The 18,457-nt window shown below is 45.4% G+C and overlaps 1 protein-coding gene across 2 annotated transcripts in view; it reads right to left on the bottom strand.

Annotated features, from left to right (window-relative positions):
- Positions 1–2,942: 2,942 nt before the first annotated feature.
- The window catches only part of LOC143767590 (uncharacterized), a 65,441-nt gene continuing 49,926 nt past the window's right edge, over positions 2,943–18,457 (bottom strand). The window contains exons 8-13 of one of the 2 annotated variants that reach the window (XM_077256004.1): positions 17,161–17,310; positions 16,852–17,031; positions 16,645–16,768; positions 16,464–16,561; positions 16,175–16,265; positions 2,943–6,168 (exon numbers count right to left, since the gene is read on the bottom strand). In XM_077256004.1, coding sequence (XP_077112119.1) covers positions 5,033–6,168; positions 16,175–16,265; positions 16,464–16,561; positions 16,645–16,768; positions 16,852–17,031; positions 17,161–17,310 — 1,779 coding nt within the window. In that variant the 3' untranslated portion in view covers positions 2,943–5,032. The remainder of the gene's footprint in view (positions 6,169–16,174; positions 16,266–16,463; positions 16,562–16,644; positions 16,769–16,851; positions 17,032–17,160; positions 17,311–18,457) is intronic. The other variant, XM_077256005.1, reaches the window with a different exon arrangement.

The raw sequence follows: 18,457 nt of genomic DNA, 5'->3' as shown, positions 1-18,457 counted from the left end.
CTCCACCGAAGCAATATCCATCCGGTTTGAGGACTTTCCGGCTTTAGAAGATTGATCAGCTCTACCTCCAGGACGACTACTGCCACTAGAACGTCGCTGGGTGTTTGCTGCATGGGGCTTCTCCAGGGGTTGACACTGTTGCTCAGAAGGCAACGGATCCTGCTCCTGAGACTCCATTGTAACAATGGATATGAAGCATGAGGAAGCCACCACTGAATCATTAAATAGCCGGCCCCCTAAAGGTACCTCCCCCAGATGGGGGACAGCCGGCCAATCCTGGTGAACTGCCTGGTACAATACAGCATGTGGGAGACCCCTCCTCCCCCCCGAGACCCCCGCCAATGGCACTCACATTGTCAGCCAGGAAGCACCGCCGCAACTTCCAAACGAAAACACCCCACGCAGTCTATTCAGGGGAGACCGACGGGCGCTGCCATGTTTTTTCACCGGTGAGACGCACTGCGCCTGCGCCGGGCGTCATCGCATGCTGCCGCACTAAGCCCCGCCCCTTCACACGCGTCACCTCCGGTGCGTTGCTTCCGGGACGCCGATCACAGCGCCTGTGCCGCCTAGAACACCGGTGCCAGAGGGGAAACGCTAGCGCTGCCGTACACCAGAGCCGACCGCAAGGGCACCGTTCTCTCTCATGTCGCCGAAGCGATGTGCCCGCCAAGGGAACCACCACCAGAGGAGCACCTAAATTACCGACGACGTTCGCAGTTTAGGAGGGCCTCCCACATAGTACTTACCTGTACCTGGCGATGGGACACCGCTCGAGACAGCACTCCCCCTGAAGGCTGCTCCTGCCGTGCTGCTGCCTACCCCCACAGCCCTCTGTGGTGCGGCACTTCCAGCGTCGCGATCAACACCGGGGAAGGGGCCATCCCGCCTCCAGGATCGGTGAGTCGGACCTGGGTCAAAACTTCCTACTTCGCCTTTCTTCTAAAGGCCTCTGTAGAGTCCCCTGTCAGGGACAGGAAACCAACTGATGCCGGAGAGAGGTGCCGCCCTTTTATCTCTGTAGGTTTCCTGTCCCTGAAGGGCGGATCCCCTCTCTCGTTAGTGCTGTCATGACGACTGAATAAAACAAATCCCGGACCGGATCATGACAGTATCCCCCTCTCAATGGGGGGCCACAGGACCCCCAGGCTTCCCTGGACAACGAGCATGAACGGCCCAGACAAACCGATCCACATGAACTGAGCGCACCGGCACCCATGACCGGTCCTCAGGACCGTGACCAGTCCAGAGAGAGGATGGCAGGAAAAAAATCCCGGATCGGATCATGACAAAGTGGAGGAAAACTGCTATTTTGGCGCACAGCAGAGCTTGGAAGGGAAGGAGCACCATTTGAGTTTTTGAATACAAAATTTGCTGGAACAATTAGCGTACGCCATGTCGCATTTGGAGAGCCCTTGATGTAACTAAACAGTGAAAATCCCCCACAAGTGACACCATTTTGGAAATTAGACACCTCAGGGAAGTGATCTAGATGTGTGGTGAGCAAATTGAACTCTCGAGTGCTTCACAAAAGTTTATAACTTTGAGCCGTGAAAAAAAGAATAAAAAATCAAATTTTCCCCACAAAAATGTTACTTTAGCTCTAAATTTTTCAGTTTCATAAGGGGAACAGGAGAAACTACACCATACAATTTGTTGTGAAATTTCTCCTGAGTACTTCGATACCCCATATGAGGAAGGACGTTTTTAATATAAAACTTGCTGGAATCATTAGCGGACGTCATGTCCCATTTGGAAAGCCCCTGATGTACCTAAACAGTGGAAACCCCCCCACAAGTGACCAAATTTTAGAAACTAGAATGCTAAAGGACGTGTGGTGAGCACCTTGAACACCAAGGTGCTTCACAGAAGTTGGTAACGTTGAGCAGTGAAAATTAAAAAAATAACATTTTCCCCACAAAAATATTATTTTAGCCCCTATTTTTTATTTTCACAAGGGTAACAGGAGAAATTGCACCATACAATTTGTTGTGCAATTTCTCCTGAGTACGTCGATACCCCAAATGTGGGAGAATACTACTTTTGTGGCACAGTGCACAGCTCAGAAGGGAAGAGGTGCCACATTGTATTTCAGATTTTGCTTCAATGGTTTGAGGGTGCCATGTCACATTGCCAGAGCCCCTGAGATGCCAGGACAGAAACTCCCCATATTACAAACTACACTCCCTAATGAATTCATCTATGGGTGCAGTGATCATATTGACATTACATGTGCTTCACAGAATTTTATACCATTGAGCGGTGAAGAAAGAATAAATTGCATTTTTACTACTAGAATGTTGTTTTAGCCCAAAATTTTTCATTTTTCTAAGGGCTAATAGAAATTATTTTTACAACAAACTGAGGTCCATTTTTTCCCAGAGTGTGCCAATGCTCTACATGTAATTGGGAAATATTTTTCAGGCACAGTGAAAAGCTCAGAAGCGATGGACCGCATACTATAATGCAGACTTTACTGTTATGGTTTGTGGGTGCCATGACCCTCTAGGAGAGCCCCTGAGTTGCAAGAAAATTAGAACCCCCCATAAGTGACTCCATTATACAAACTACTTCTCTCAATGATCTCATCTAGGGGAGTAGTGATCATGTTGATTCCACACGTGTGTCACAAAAGTTTATATAATTGGGCAGTGAAGAAAAAAACAACTACATTTTTACCACCAAAATTTTGTTTTATCCACAGGTTTTACATTTTCACACAAGAAGTGGGTAAAATAACACCATAATTTGTACTGAACGTGACAATACCCCAAATGTGGTTGTACAGTACTACATGGTCATATGGAGAGACTCGGGAGAGACGGAGCGCTATTTGCCTCATGGAGCACAGATTATTCTAGAATAGTTTGCAGACTCCATATACAGAGCCCCTAACTGCTAGAGGAGCAGAATCCCAACTCAATTGACCCCATTTTGGAAATTATACCCCTGTGGGAATTTATCTACAGGTGTAGTGACGATTTTGACTCCATTCACTATAATGAAGCAGCAGAGTTATTCTGGACTCCGTCTGGCCTCTGTTCAGCATTGTCTTATTTTCAGTAGTGCACAAAACTGTGGCCGATGGCACTTTTATACAATCCTAAAAAGACGGACACCGCTGGTCCACAGTGCCTCCATCTGCCTGACTTTAAGGACTATTCCACCTGGATCCCGTCTGAGTCACATATTTCAGGGATTAACATTGGTGCAAGTGCTCAGCACAAAGGGCAGGATAAATGTGAGCCGATCCTTACTGCGATCTTTTTGAGACAAAATGAACAAAACAGCAGGTGAAAAATTGTTTTTATTTATTTTTAACAAAGTTTCTTGTGCGGTATAAGTGATTAGGCGACTTTGTTCTTCGGTTCAGCGCGATTACAGTGATATGAGATTTATATTGTTTTTTTTGTTTGGCTGCTGTCACACACTAAAAAACGCTTTTTATTTCAAAAACTAGTTTCTCCATTGCAATATTTTGAAGGCTAAAATTTTTTCCATATTTCGGCCTACAGAGTGATTTGAGGGCTTGTTTTTTGCAGGACGAGTTGACGTTTTAATTAGCAAGATTATCAGACACGTGACACTGTTTGATTGCTTTTTTTGGGAGGAAGAATGAATAAAAATCAGCAATTCAAGAATTTTTATTTTGTTATGTTCCACGTGTGGTAAAATTGATAAGGCAGTTTTATTCTTTGGGTCAGTACAATTACAGCAATACTACAGTTTTAGCTGTTTTATGTTTTGGCGCTTCCACACAAAAACTATTTTAAAGAAAAAATAATTATTTTTGGATTGCTTTATTTTGAGAGCTATAACCTTTTTATTTTTACTACTGATGGAGCTGTATGATAGCTTGTTATTTGCGGGCAAGATGATGTTTTCAGTGGCACAATGTTTATTTATATTTGTCTCTTTGATCGCGTTTTAGTCCATTTTTAGTTCAACGGTATGATAATAAAGCATTGTTTTTTGCCTTGTTTTTTATTTTTTTTACGGTGTTCACTAAAGGGATTAACTAATGGGACAGTTTCATAGGTCTGGTCATTCTAGACGCGACAATACCAAATAAGCGTACTTTTATTGCTTATATATATATTTTTTAATACAAATATTTATTTGTGGGTACAATATATTTTTATTTTTCCTATTAGTTTTTGATTTTTTATATATATGTATTTTTACAATTTTTTTTAAACTTGATTTTATAACTTTTTCACTTTGTCCCACGATAGGACTTTCATTTTTTCCATGCTAATCACTTGTATAGAATGTGGATGCAGGAGCATCCTTATGTTATGTAAACTGTCAGCGCTGCTCTGACAAAGTTGCCGATTATGCTGTGAGCATGATCAAGCAACTTTGCTAGCTCTGGTGATCCGTATGTCATCGTGTGACAACATTGGGTCACCATGGCAACGATCAGGACCCAGCAATGACATTGTGGGGTCTCTGCTCCAAGGGCAGAGGGGCTGTTTACTCTCTGCCTGCTCCCGAAATGATGTGATCAAGTTCGATCACATTACTTAGAGGATTAAAGTATCAGGAGCGGTGTGGGACCAATCCTTGCACTGAGTGTTGGGTGTTAGCTGTCAGAATCAGGTGACTCCCAGTGTTGATAGCGTGCACAACCCGTGTGAGGGCAAAATCACCAGGTCCCATAGGTCACAGATCAATATGGGCCAGGTCACAGGGACGTATGGATACGTTCAAGGTGGGAAAGGGGTTAACGAAGCCAAACATGAGGAATGACAAGGGATTGCCTTAATAGTGGACAGCCACTTTAAGAAAACACAATTATTGGTTAAAACATTTCGAACATTCTGAACAAGGAAAAGGCTTCTCCCCTGTGTGACTGCTCTGATGTTTATTAGGAGTTAATTTCCGTGTAAAACACTATTAAGAGTTAATTTCCGTGTAAAACATTTTCCAAATGACATGAAAAAGGCTTCTCTCCTGTGTGAATTATTTTGTGACTAACAACATCTGATTTCTGTTTAAAACATTTCCCACATTCTAAACATGAAAATGCCTACTCCCCTATGTGAGTTTTCTGATGACTAAGAAGATTTGATTTATTCACAAAACATCTCTCACATTCTGAACATTGAAACGGCTTCTCCCCTGTGTGAGTTCTCTGGTGACCATCCAGATGCGCTTTCCGGTTAAAACATTTCCCACATTCTGAACAGGAAAAAGGCTTCTCCCCTGTGTGAGTTCTCTGGTGATTAACAAAACTTGATTTCTGGTTAAAACACTTCCCACATTCTGAACAAAAAAAAGGTGTCTCCCCTGTGTGAGTTCTCTGGTGATTAATAAAACTTGATTTGTGGTTAAAACACTTCCCACATTCTGAACAGAAAAAAGGTTTCTCCCCTGTGTGAGTTCTCTGGTGATTAACAAAATTTGATTTCTGGTTAAAGCATTTCCCACATTCTGAACAGGAAAAAGGCTTCTCCCCTGTGTGAGTTCTCTGGTGATTAACAAAACTTGATTTCTGGTTAAAACACTTCCCACATTCTGAACAGGAAAAAGGTTTCTCCCCTGTGTGGGTTCGCTGGTGATTAACAAAATTTGATTTCTGGTTAAAACACTTCCCACATTCTGAACAGGAAAAAGGCTTCTCCCCTGTGTGGGTTCGCTGGTGATTAACAAAATTTGATTTCTCATTAAAACACTTCCCACATTCTGAACAGGAAAAAGGCTTCTCCCCTGTGTGGGTTCTCTGGTGATTAACAAAGTTTGATTTCTGGTTAAAACATTTCCCACATTCTGAACAGGAAAAAGGTTTCTCCCCTGTGTGAGTTCTCTGGTGTCTAACGAGATTATATTTATGTTTAAAATATTTCACACACTTGGAACAAGAAAATCTTTTCTCCGTTGTGTGAATTTTTTGATGTTTAAGAAACAAATTTTTGAGGGGAACACTATTTCCATATACTGAATGTGAAAATGACTTATTTTCTTTGGGAGCAGATTGCTTTTTAGTGCTTATTTTGTAACTTTCGTTTTCCTTAGTAGTCACTAAAAAATCAGAAGAAATGACCTGTTTCAAAGGATCAGATGACAGAATGGCATTCACTTCAGTTGTATCCTGTGGGATTTTGAGATCATTTGATTTAAAAATTGAAAATACCAGCTGTTCTTCTGACCTCCTGGTACAGTCATCTGCTAAGAAAAAAAACAATTATTTGTGAATAAAATATCCTTGAATTTTATATTTTTGAAAATTTCTACTTAAGCTGACTGTAAAAATGGCAAGTTATTCTAAAAATACTGAATTATTGACCAAGAGAATGACAGTTCACAGTCTAATAGAAAAACTTAAGAGGATTAACCAGTTGAGCGTGGTTCAACTGTTTGTTCATTCTGCCTCCCAATTATGGAATAAAAAACACCAAAGATTTTGTGTATGAAGAATAAAGCTACTCCAGCGTAGAAAAATATGAAACTTTGTCTTTAATGAAAAAAAATCATAAAAACAGGCACAATGCGGACAACATATAGATCCCAGAGAGCTACCAACCAATGCATTTCAACACTCCGGTCTTAATCATCAACCATAAATAAGACCGACGTGTCGAAATGCGTCGGTTGGTTGCTCTCTGGGATCTATATTTTGTCTCTATTGTGCCTGTTTTTATGATTTTTTTTCCGACTAAAGACGACGTTTTATATTTTTCTACACTGGGGTACCTTTTTTCCTCATTCTTTGGAACTTGGACACCCAAGCCCAGGCGGCTCCGTGTGCAGAACTCATTCTTGGAAAGAGACTGGAACTGGTGAGCTGACTTTTCCCATTCCCTATTTCTTTTTTTCAATCATAAAGATTTTAAGTAGGTGTAAACTACTGTATGCCAATAAAAACTTCTCATCTCACAAAAAAACATGTCCCCACTCAGGTGCGTAATCTGTTTGAGGAAAAACAGGTGTCCACATTATTAGTGCCTCAAAGACTCTTGAAGAGCAACATAGCTTCCGTAAACCAATCCACAAAAATCGGCACTTTCAAAGTCAAATCTCCCCCTCTCTGAGCCATGCAATGTGTCTAAACCACATAGATTTGGCATCAATATAATGAGAAGAATCCACTTTTCAATGTGCGTGTCTCCTGGAGGACAATCTGGGCACTATATGCTGGGTAATAAAATGGCATATTTGTAATTTTCAGTCTCCAACATCCACTGCGAGATAATTTCCGCAAAGTGCCTGTAGAGTCAAAATAGTCACTACTAATATAGATTAATTCATAGAGGGTTATAATTTCCAAAATGGAGTCACTTTATGAGGATTTCTACTCCTCTGGATTTCTGCCATTTTGTTACATTAGGACTTCCGCAAATGGTGTGTCCCATTTTCTCTGGAACCTGCTATCGCGACATCTGCTTCTGTCACCAATCACCATCTTATTCATTCTGCGCGCAGCATCGATGATGGAGGAGAGGTTAGAAACAGAAGCTCTGGGTGGCACAGGTGTAGAATTCCAGTAAATATCTACAGTAGATATGCGCTACATACACAAATGACACTGATATATGAATTACTGAACGTCTACATGTATGGCTGGGTAGAGTAGCCTAGGGCACATGTATATGTAAGAAAATAGGTGCGTAGAATGCTGTGACACACAGGAGGCAGAACAAGCGTTAAAAGGTTTCTTTATAATAAACAATGGGGAAAAAGCAGGGGGGTAAAATATGGATTCAGGTGCAGTGAAGAACAGTAAACTGGAAACAACGGTTCAACCTATCAGTCTCTGGGTCCTGGAAGAAGGTGGCTGGAAGATCCCTCGGTGGCAGCGCAGGCAGCACGAAATGTCTCCCATCCGGTCTCATAGAAAAGAAATGCACTGTCTCTGCATGGTGACAAGTCCTCTGGGTCTTTTCCAGCGTGGTCTCCTGGTCCGGGTACGAGATGCTGTACGGGGCACGCAAGCAGCACAGCGGGTGAAGCAAACAGTTCAACAGTCAAGGCCGCAGGCGAAGCACCTAGTTCAGCGGCTGCAGCTGCAGGCGCAGTCCAGCACAGCATGCACTGCAGGAATATTACTGAGCAGGGCCTCCGCAAGAGTCAGCGGAATGGTGTTGTGAACCCTGTCTCGGTCACAGTGCGGTGTGGGGGTCTCTCTGAGCTGTGCAACATTCGTCTGGATAGGAATGCAAACCGGGTAAAGCGGCCTGGATAGCCGGCGTGGGTAAGTCGAGAGGGTGTCAACCGTCTCTGTACTCACATGCTGATTCCCCGCCAAAAGTCCAATCTTTTTGTATTCAGTTCTATTTAAGCCAGACCCACCCCCCTCTGTCAGGTGTCCTGGACTGCTTCCATCAGAAATCTCTTCCCCCAGGAATAATGTTGACAGCCCCGACAGTTCCAGTCCAGACACGCAAAAGGGACCCTTAGCCCGGTCCACCTCCCTACACTCTTCTACTCTTTTTGCTCACCATTCCACGGGTGAGGTTCTTTGAGGAGTGCGTGGCTGTCATTTCTCCTTCTGTATGTTTTGCTGCCAGATAAAATGTTCTTGATGATAATGATTGGGAGGCTTGCCAGCCGTTGTTTGTTCAGAGCGCCTCAGATTAGAAGAAGTAGTGGAATCCTCTTGTGGAGCAGAATCCGACCGTAGGGAATGAGTCATAGATGAGCCTATGTTCTCCGATTCTAACCTCTCGGAGGTCCCGGAGCTTAATTCATCACCCTCTTCCTCTTCTTCTGCCCAAATTGTCTCAGGGGGCTCGGACCCCACTTCCACTGGTGCAGGGCTTTTAGAGAGTCCGGGTCGGAGCATGTTTCGGTTAAGAGTTCGAGTGGGTGCATTCTATTTTCCCTCAAGCTGAACTTCATATACAGGTCCCTCAGGACTAAGTTGCCTCTTCACCCGGTACGGGACTTTGTCCCAACGATTTTCTAGTTTGTCCCAAGGACGTTTCTCCCGCACTAGGACACAGTCCACAACTTGAATCTCTTTTCCTCCGGATGGGGTCTTCTCCGCATACTCTAACTCCTGTAGTCTAGTCTGTACCAACCAGTGTAAGGTTTGTAGGCGATGACGATGTTCCCGAGCCCAGGACACCCCCTCCATGGGTAGTCCCCTTCAGGATCCAATGCCAACTCAGGGATTTCTTTTCCATCTCGACCAAACAGAAGAGAGTAAAGTGAATATTCCGTGGTTCGATGTGCTCGATTACTATATATCCACACCAGTTCAGAAACGTCTTCAGGCCACCAGGCCTATCTTCTTCTAAGGTTCTTAGCATCTGAATTAGCGTATGGTTAAACCGTTCACAGGCACCATTAATCTGAGGATGGTTTGGTGTGGTGCAGGACTTGTCGATCCGGTACATGCGATGTAGCTCATCCATTACTTTCCCTAAGAAACAGGCTCCTTGATCAGTGTGAATCCTCTTCAGACATCCATAGAGTTGGATGAAGTACTTTCAGATTGCATACGCAGCAGATTCTGCTGTCTGATCCCGAGTTTGAGTCACCACAGCAAATTTTGTAAAGTGATTCTCCATCACCAGGCAGTGCTCATAACCCTGATGGGCTGGGCTAATGGTCAGATAATCTATCATCAAGAGTTCTAGAGGGGCATAGGTTACAATGGACTGGACAGGAGCTCTCTGTTCTGGTGGCTTAGCCAGTTCACATGTCCGACACGTCCTACAGGCCTCTTCCACTTTGTTTTCAACTGGAGGTGGTAGATGAACCCTTGTAATCATTGAAAGGTCTTTTCTGGGCCAAAGTGGGCCCCTTGCTCGTGTGCGGCAATGCCAATCTTGGGTAACAACGCTGTAGGGACTACGACTTGCCATGTCACACTCACCTCAGTCTGAAGTTGTACTTTTCGATATAGTAACCCGTTCTTCATCCGAAGTTGTTCCCACTGTCAAATCATCCATAGTTCCTTTGGAGATAGAGTACATCTTTCTGCCGAGCTGGGGAGTCTTTGTGAAGCCACACACCATCTCAGCAAAGCTAGTTCACCATCTTCCAGTTGAAGTTGAACTCACTCATCCAGTGATCGTCCCAGAACGCCTTCCTGGGCGAAGTGTGTATTTGTTCCTGCGTTGCCATCATCGTCCTGGTGGGTCTCAGGAACTTAGGGATTTTTTCATCTTCCAGCTCTTCATCTCTGTCCCGCTCTGGCTTAGTACACCTCCTTCAAGACAGGGCATCGGCATGAGTGCTCTCTGCTACCTTTTTATAGGCAATCCTATATCAGAACTTCACCATTCTGGCCATTCATCGCTGCTCCAGAGCCCCCAGTCTCGCATTTTTCAGGTGCGCTAGCGGGTTGTTGTCAGTGCGCACCAACACTTCAGAGCCAGACAAATACTCCGCAAATCTCTCCGTCATAGCCCACACCAACCCCACACCTCCAACTTAAAGGAGCTGTAGTTGTCTGGATTACGTTTGGCATTGTGAAGGGACAGGCTCGCGTAAGCGATCACCCTCTCTTTTCCATCCTGCATCTGCTACAATAAAGCCTCAAGTCCCAACAGACTCCCGTCGGTGTGGAGAATGAACGGTTGGGTGAAATCCACATAAGCCAAGACAGTAGCTTCCGTGAGTGCTCTCTTGAAATCCCAAAAGGCTTCTTAATAAGACTCCTTCCAACAAATCTTCTAGTTCTTGGCACTCGAAGGTACCCCTTTCAACAGCTCCATTAAAAGTTTTGCTCTTCGAGTGAAGTTCTTCACAAAGCGCCTGTAATATCCGGTCAATCCCAGGAAGGTCCAGACATCCTTCAAGGTCTCTAGAGTGGACCAGTCTTGAATCACGGCAATCTATTATCTGGATGGCTCCACTTCTTCGGCGGAGACAACATGACACAAATACTCAATCTGCGTGTGGAACAATTGGCACTTCTGGGGCTTCACTTTTGGTCATTGTCTCAGAAGACGGCCCAACACTTGTTCTAAGTGCTGCAGGTGTTCCTCAAATGAAGCCGCATAGACTATAATGTCCAAGTAGATGAGTGTGGATTCAAAGTTCAAATCTCCTAGACACCTCTCCATGAGATGTTGAAAAGTTCCGGGAGTGTTGGCTAAGCCGAACGGCATTCAATTGAACTCAAACAGGCCCATGGGAAGAATAAAGGCAGTCTTCGTTTGATCTTGTTCCGACATGGGTACTTGCCAGAAGCCTCTGGCAAGGTCCAATGTAGAGATGAATCTGGCTTTTCCCAATGCAGATAAGGACTCTTCAATCCTGGGCAATGTGTATGAGTCTTTCATGGTACAGGCGTTGAGCTTTCAATAATCCACAGAAAAACGCAAGGTACCATCTTTCTCCTGCACTAACACAATTGGGGCAGCGCATGGACTCTGGCTTTCCCTAATTACACCCGCCTGCAACATCTCGTTCAACATGGTCTTCACTTCCTGGTATATCTGTGGGGGAATTTGTCCGTAACTCTCTCTTATGGGCGCGATGCTCCCAGTTCTTATTTCATGTGTAATGGCTGTGATGCAGGCAAAACCGTCTTCGTGGAGAGCGAAAACATCTTTATACCTCCCCAACAGAGCTTCCACCTGCTGCACCTGGGTGTGCATGAGTTCAGTCAGCTCGGCCCGCATCTGTTCCAGTATGGGTCGACCCTCTTTGATGTGATGAGGCTCTGGTATCGAAATGGAGTTTACGGACACAGGCCAGGGATCCCCCCGGTTGTATTTCCAGTTGTACCGTTTGGGGGGTATTATATCTTCGGGTGGACTCACTACTCGGGCTACCACACTTTTAGGAACGATGGTAATGTCCTGATCTCCTAAATTAATGCATCGTACAGGAACAGTCCCTTCTCGTACAATGGCTAACGTATGCGCCACTAGGTGTCCCGTAGGTAATTGTTCTGGAAGAGATGGTTCAATTTGGACTTCAACCCTCTCCAAGGGGACACGGGCACGGACGGGTAGACAGTACCGTTTGTCCTGGTGGAAGAACAAGTTTGGTGGAGACAGGGACGATCACTTTTCCCAACACTCCTCCCTCATGGCCAGACTCTTGTACTTGTGCTAGTTGTTGAAATATTCTTCTCTGGGGGGTATGCGGGCCCCACTGTTTTAGAGTTTCATTAGAGGGCTCACCGATGAGAAGGCTTCCGAACTTCTTTAGCACATTCATCCCCAGGGTTACGGCGTGTCCGTTATTCACTTCTCCCTGGTTCAGTACCACACCTTTCCGTCCAGGTCTTTCCCACAAATAGACACTTGCATCCATACCACCCTTGCAATCGGAATGGGCAGTTGCTTGGTCGCCATTAACTTTATCACAGGGCCCCACTCCGGTTGTTTCGCTCCGGGAAAATGTTGCCATAAGTAAGCCTCTGTCATCGTTGTCACCTGCGAGCTGGTGTCTACTAGGCATCGCACTGAACGACCATCCATCTCAGCCCATATCAGAGGGCATGTTGATACTAAACTTGTGGGACTTCCACTACTCTTCCTCACCTGTTCTGGCTCTGGGCGGCGTCCCTCGGCTCGGAGCCCTGTAGTTTAACGGGCGGCAAGATGTCCCTCTTCCTCGGCGGGTGTTTCAGCTCTCTCCGCAGTTGAAGCAAGTGAGGAGTCTCGGCCGGCGAACCATTCTGGAGTCACGGCGAGGTTCCTGTTCTTCTGTGCCACCCTGGTAGGTTGTTAGGAGCCTCCACTTTCTTCTTGATGCCGGCCAGTTCTTCCCTTATACTCATAAGTTCTTTCCTTAGTTCTTCCACCCATTGGGGTTAAGTAATTGCATTTACGGACACCTCCACGCTCTTTGGACCTTCCCCACTGGAATTGTCACCCCCGGCTCCTGTTCACGCATGCGTGCTTCACTCCCTACCTCAGGGAAAGTCATTCGGGGATTTACTTGCACAATCTCTCACAGGGTTTGTTTTGTCAGCGCGTCTCATAAACCAGTCACTAAGAGGTCTCGTAACATTATGTCCGTGAGACCTACTCCCATACCATCCTTTCTAACAATTGCAGTGTGTAACTCCTGCAATGCATTCATATATAGGGTTACAGTCTCCCCCCTCTGCATTCTGCTAAAGAGACGTGTCCTCAGTTCCCCTACATCTGTGGGGTCTCCGTGAGTCTCTTCTAGGATTTGCAACACCTTATTGAAGGTATCTCGGCCCCTAATGCGCTCAGTCCAGCTCCACAGCATAGTGCTGTTGCCTGTGAATTTTGGCAAATTACTCAACATGGCTCCCAGTGAAATGCTGGCCCTGGGGCCACCCCCAACTGCTTGGTCTGCCGCAAGCATGCTGTTGGACTGCATCCTGCAGACTACGCCAAGTGTAGGAAACTAGCAGGTGTGTAGAATGCAGTGACACACAGGAGGCAGAACAAGGGTTAACAGTTTTCTTTATAATAAACAATGGGGAAAAAGCAGGGGGGTAAAATATGGATTCAGGGGTGCATCGAAGAACAGTAAAGAGGAAATCGCATTTCAACTTATCAGTCTCTGGGTCCTGGAAGAAGATGGCTGGAAGATCCCTCGGTGGTGGAGCGAGATGTCTCCATTCCGGTCTCGTAGAAAAGAGATGCACTGTTTCTGCATGGTGACAAGTCGTCTGGGTCCTTCGCAGCATGGTTTCCTGGTCCGGGTACGAGATGCTGTACAGGGGCAAGCATGTGGCACAGCGGGTGAAGCAAACAGTTCAGCAGTCAAGGCTGCAGGTGAAGCTCACAGTTCATCAGCCGAGCTGCAGGCGCAGTCCAACACTCAGCATGCACTACAGCAATATTATTGAGCGGGGCCTCCATGAGGATCAGCAGAACGGTGTAGTGAACTCCGTCTCGGTCACAGTGCGGTGCGGGCTCCGATAGCTGGCGTGGGTAAGTCGAGAGGGAGGAAACCGTCTCTGTACTCACACGCTGATTCTCCGCCAAAAGTCCCGTCTTTTCATGTTCAGCTCTATTTAAGTCGGTCCCGCCCTCTCTATCAGGTGTCCTGGCCTGCTCCGGTCAGAAATCTCTTTCCCTAGGAATAATGGTGACAGCCCTGCCAGTCGCAGACCAGACACGCAAAAAGGGACCGTTAGCCCAGTCCTCCTCCCTACATACATTTGATCAAATCGATGATGAAGCCGTACCGTGTCCTGGATTTGTAATAGTGAGCAGCGTTCCAGCCGGCTGCGTTGATCCTGCCACCTGCTTGAAAAGGAAAAAGCTGACGCCCTATGTCTGCATGATGTCAGTACACTGCTCTCTTCTATTGCAAAGAAGAAGGGATCCCTGACGAAGGACACCAAAGCCTCAGAAACGCATTGGATAATATCACTATTTTTTGCAATAGAAGAGAGCCCGCAGTGTAGTGACATTATGCAGACACAGGGCGGCAGCTTTTTTTTTTTTTCAAGCATGTGGCAGGATCAACACAGCCTGCTGGAACGCTGCTGACTGCATCATCGAACATAGTATAAATCCAAGACACAGTATGGCTTCATCATCGATTTGATTATCTCCTTAAGCGTACGTGTGCCCCTGACTACTCTACCAAGCCAATATAAGAAAACTGACTGAACAACAATATAGTCTGAACTGGTGCATAACCAGAAAAGTCATATAGCAAATAGACCAATGGCTGCACTCAAAATTAACTGTGCTAAGGCAAGGAAATGTGCAATACATGAAATGTGAATAACATAATGGCTTGGGAAATTTATGAAAAAACACATGAGATTCTTAGCACAAGATTTGGCCAAAAGTGAGCCCATCCACCAAACGTCAAGGTAATCTTAAAACGGATGGGTACCTGAGCTGACTGCCTAGTGTGACTTTTCTGGTTATGCACCAGTTCAGACTATATTGTTGTTCAGTCAGTTTTCTTATATTTACTATGTACTATTTTTCTGACTTGAACGCCCCGCCCTTCACCATGCTGTGATTTTAATTATATCCAGACACAGTTGGTTCTGAGCTTCCTATAAAAGCAGGCTTTACCATGTTATTAGCCATAGGTAAGTGTTCACACTAGGCAGTCAGCTCAGGTACCCATCCGTTTTGAGATTACCTTGACGTTTGGTGGATGGGCTCACAACTTTTGGCCAAATCTTGTGCTAAGAATCTCATGTGTTTTTTCATAAATTTCCCAAGCCATTATGCTATTCACATTTCATGTATTGCACATTTCCTTGCCTTAGCACAGTTAATTTTGAGTGCAGCCATTGATCTATTTACTCTACCAAGCCATACACATAGACGTTTAGTAATTCATATAACAGTTTCATTTAGTGTATTTAGCACATATCTATAGTATTTATTAAAGGGGTTGTCCAGTACTAGGACAAGCACTTCTTAAAGTACATGTTTGGCCCCGATAAAATAATAAAGCTTAACTCCACCTGCCTTGCTGGCTCCGTTCCAGTGGTGTTGGCACTTGCTGCACTGGGACTGTGATGTATTGGAATGACAAGTGATGCCCAGCGCCCAATCAGCGCGGGCGTAAATGTCTCCACCTTCGGACAAACTGGACATGAAGAAGTTCTGCAGCTCTGTCTTCCTCTTCATCTTCAGTTTGTCCAAAGATGGAGATTTATATCCTGGCATAGGTGTAATGTGTTTTATGTAGTTTATCACAATCCTGTTTCAAGTTAGTCGGTTTGAAAAAAAAAAAAGAAATTGAAAACTCAAGTTAGGGGAAACTCTGTTGTTATTTTACAGAAATACACACTTGGCCCTTAATGTTGTCGATCATAAAAGTGAAGTTTGGCCAGAAAGACTGGACCTGGTCTTGTAGAGACCATGTGAGCACAGCAGCACAGAAGGAAGAGAAGGAAGATTCATCCAGTAAGATATCAGGGTTCTAGAAAGCCAACAGCATCATTACCCTCCACTTTCTCTTACAGGCCCATGATAATATTCTTCTTTAAGTGATTTTCTAACTTGTCAGCACATTCTACGTACACTGTCATTTGGCTTTGTAGTTTACAGATCTGGGCAGGTAACGGTCGGTGTCTTCTAATCCCTTGGGGTAGGTGGATCCTCCAGGTTGTAAGTTCTATAAAAAAGGCCTTCAATGCCCAAAGTCATTAGAACAGTTTTGGGTGGAGGAGAATGTTGTGGTCTAGAGGCAAAATGGTTATCACACGTTTGTGATACGACCAGACTACACGACCGATAAAGCAGCCACAGCCGGTGACTGAGAAGAATCTGTAACTTCTCTGCATTTAGTGGTTACTACTCACCTGGGTAGTCATATGTAGGAATCTCCTCTTTACACCGCTCATCACCCCTCACATATGTCTCTGTAGTATTAATATAGGTCAGATCTTCACCCTGAAACAAATATTGTAAAAGTCACAGACAGATGGAGAAGTCACATCTATGATCAGCTCTAATCCTGCCATCTCCACCGTCCTCATTACACAAGTATAAAACATATAATACTGGTGGATAAAACAACACTGAGCACAAGACCTTCACAGCCATCTACACATCATAGGGGAGATCTCATGACACCTTCTCTCCATCTACCTGATCATTCTGAGGAACACTGGGATCTTCTTGTTTACAGTCCTGTGGATGAAGAGGACGGGGACATCTCTCTGGTGTTGTCCTCTTACTGGATAGATCTGGAGGAAACACATACAGGGACTGAATTCATTCTTTACATACAGATAATTATACTCCGTGTGTATTTAGTCCTGTCTATTACCTGGTGATGTGAGGGGCTGGGGAACCTCCATCATGACGTCCTTGTACAGATCATTATGTCCTTCTAAATACTCCCACTCCTCCATGGAGAAATAGACGGCGACATCCTGACACCTTATAGGAACCTGACACATATAATGATACAGTCATCCCCCGGATCCTTTCATAGCATTACTATATAATGTCCCAGCATTCCCAGCAGTGTCACCTCTCCAGTCAGCAGCTCAATCATTTTGTAGGTGAGTTCTAAGATCTTCTGGTCATTGATGTCCTCATGTATCAGGGGGTGAGGTGGAGGTCCCGTGATTGGGCTCAGGGGTCTTCCCCATCCGTCAGACACAGGGTCCTGACAGCGCTCACTAGAGGTCTTCTTCACTACTGTGTAATCCTGGTTATGGAGAGACACATTAATAAATCTCAGTACAGACATTTCCAGAGTCCTCACCTCTCCAGTTCTGTCCATCTGTTATTCCCATAGATAAGAATGATGTAATGTGACGTCATCAGAATCTCTCACCTCTCCAGTAAGCCGGAAGAGGATCTCTAGGGTGAGGTGTAATATCCTCTCCGCCATCTTGTCTCTGTCCATATCCATCCTTGAGGGGTAAATCAGGAAAATTCTCTTATGTAGAAGATCTTCACTGAGAGGATCCGATATTGTAGAGACCTGAATGAGAAGATGATGAGACGATGTTTCCAGGAATCTTCTTGTGGGAATTGGCTGTGATTTCCTCTGTGCAATATATTTCTAGTATTAATGCGCCAGTAATGGGGAATCTCCACCACCTACCTCCACACCACATAAAGAATAATGGAGCCTCCAGCACCTACCTTCACCTGCAGAGCCGCACTCCACATATAATGGCTGCTCTGTGAGCACAGGACCTGTGATGAGGTCACAGGAGGGGAGGAGTCAGGGGTCACATGATCAGGGGCCTCAGTGTATGCAGGACTCTGCTGTGCTGGTTGTCATGGTGCTGGATGAGGGGAAGTTTATGTGTGGGGTCAGGAGGGGTTTACATTGTGGATGTTCAAATGTTGCAGAAATTCAGTGTTTTTTGTTTTTTGCAGGATCCGCACCAAACTCCACAATAACAATCTTCTCCCCCTTATTTGATGCGTTTTTGGTGCAGATGTGAAGCCGCATTTTTCATGCACTTTTTATAGTACAGAAAAGCTTTGATTCTGCACTTAATAAGTTTGCAGTTTTTTACCTGCGTTTTTATTAAAGCGAACCTGTCACCCCCAAAATCGATGGTGACGTAAGCTCACCGGCATCAGGGGCATTCTGTAATGCTGTATATAAGCCGCCGATGTTACCTGAAAGAGGAGAAAAAGACGTTAGATTATACTCACCCAGGGGCGGTCCCGCTCCGATGGGTGTCTCAGGTCCGGTCCAGCGCCTCCCATCTTCATTCCATGACGTCCTCTTCTGGTCTTCACGCTGCTGCTCTAGCGCAGGTGTACTTTGTCTGCCCTGTTGAGGGCAGAGCAAAGTACTGCAGTGTGCAGGCGCCGGTAAGGTCAGAGAGGCCCGGCGCCTGCGCACTGCAGTACTAGTACCAGAGCCGCGGCGCGGAGACCAGAAGAGGACGTCATGGAATGAAGATATGAGGCGCCGGAGCGGACTTGAGACACCCATTTGACCGGACCACAGCGGGACCGCCCCTGGGTGAGTATATTATCACCTCTTTTTCTCCTCTTTCAGGTAACACCGGGGGCTTATCTACAGCATTACAGAATGCTGTAAATAAGCCCCTGATGACAGTGAGCTTACCTCACCATCGATTTTGGGGGTGACAGGTTCCCTTTAA

Source organism: Ranitomeya variabilis, chromosome 4 (genome assembly GCF_051348905.1).
Source record: "Ranitomeya variabilis isolate aRanVar5 chromosome 4, aRanVar5.hap1, whole genome shotgun sequence".
NCBI classification, from domain to species: Eukaryota; Metazoa; Chordata; class Amphibia; order Anura; family Dendrobatidae; genus Ranitomeya; species Ranitomeya variabilis.
The sequence above is the reverse complement of the archived record's forward strand: the minus strand, read 5'-3'. Positions and strand labels throughout refer to the sequence as shown.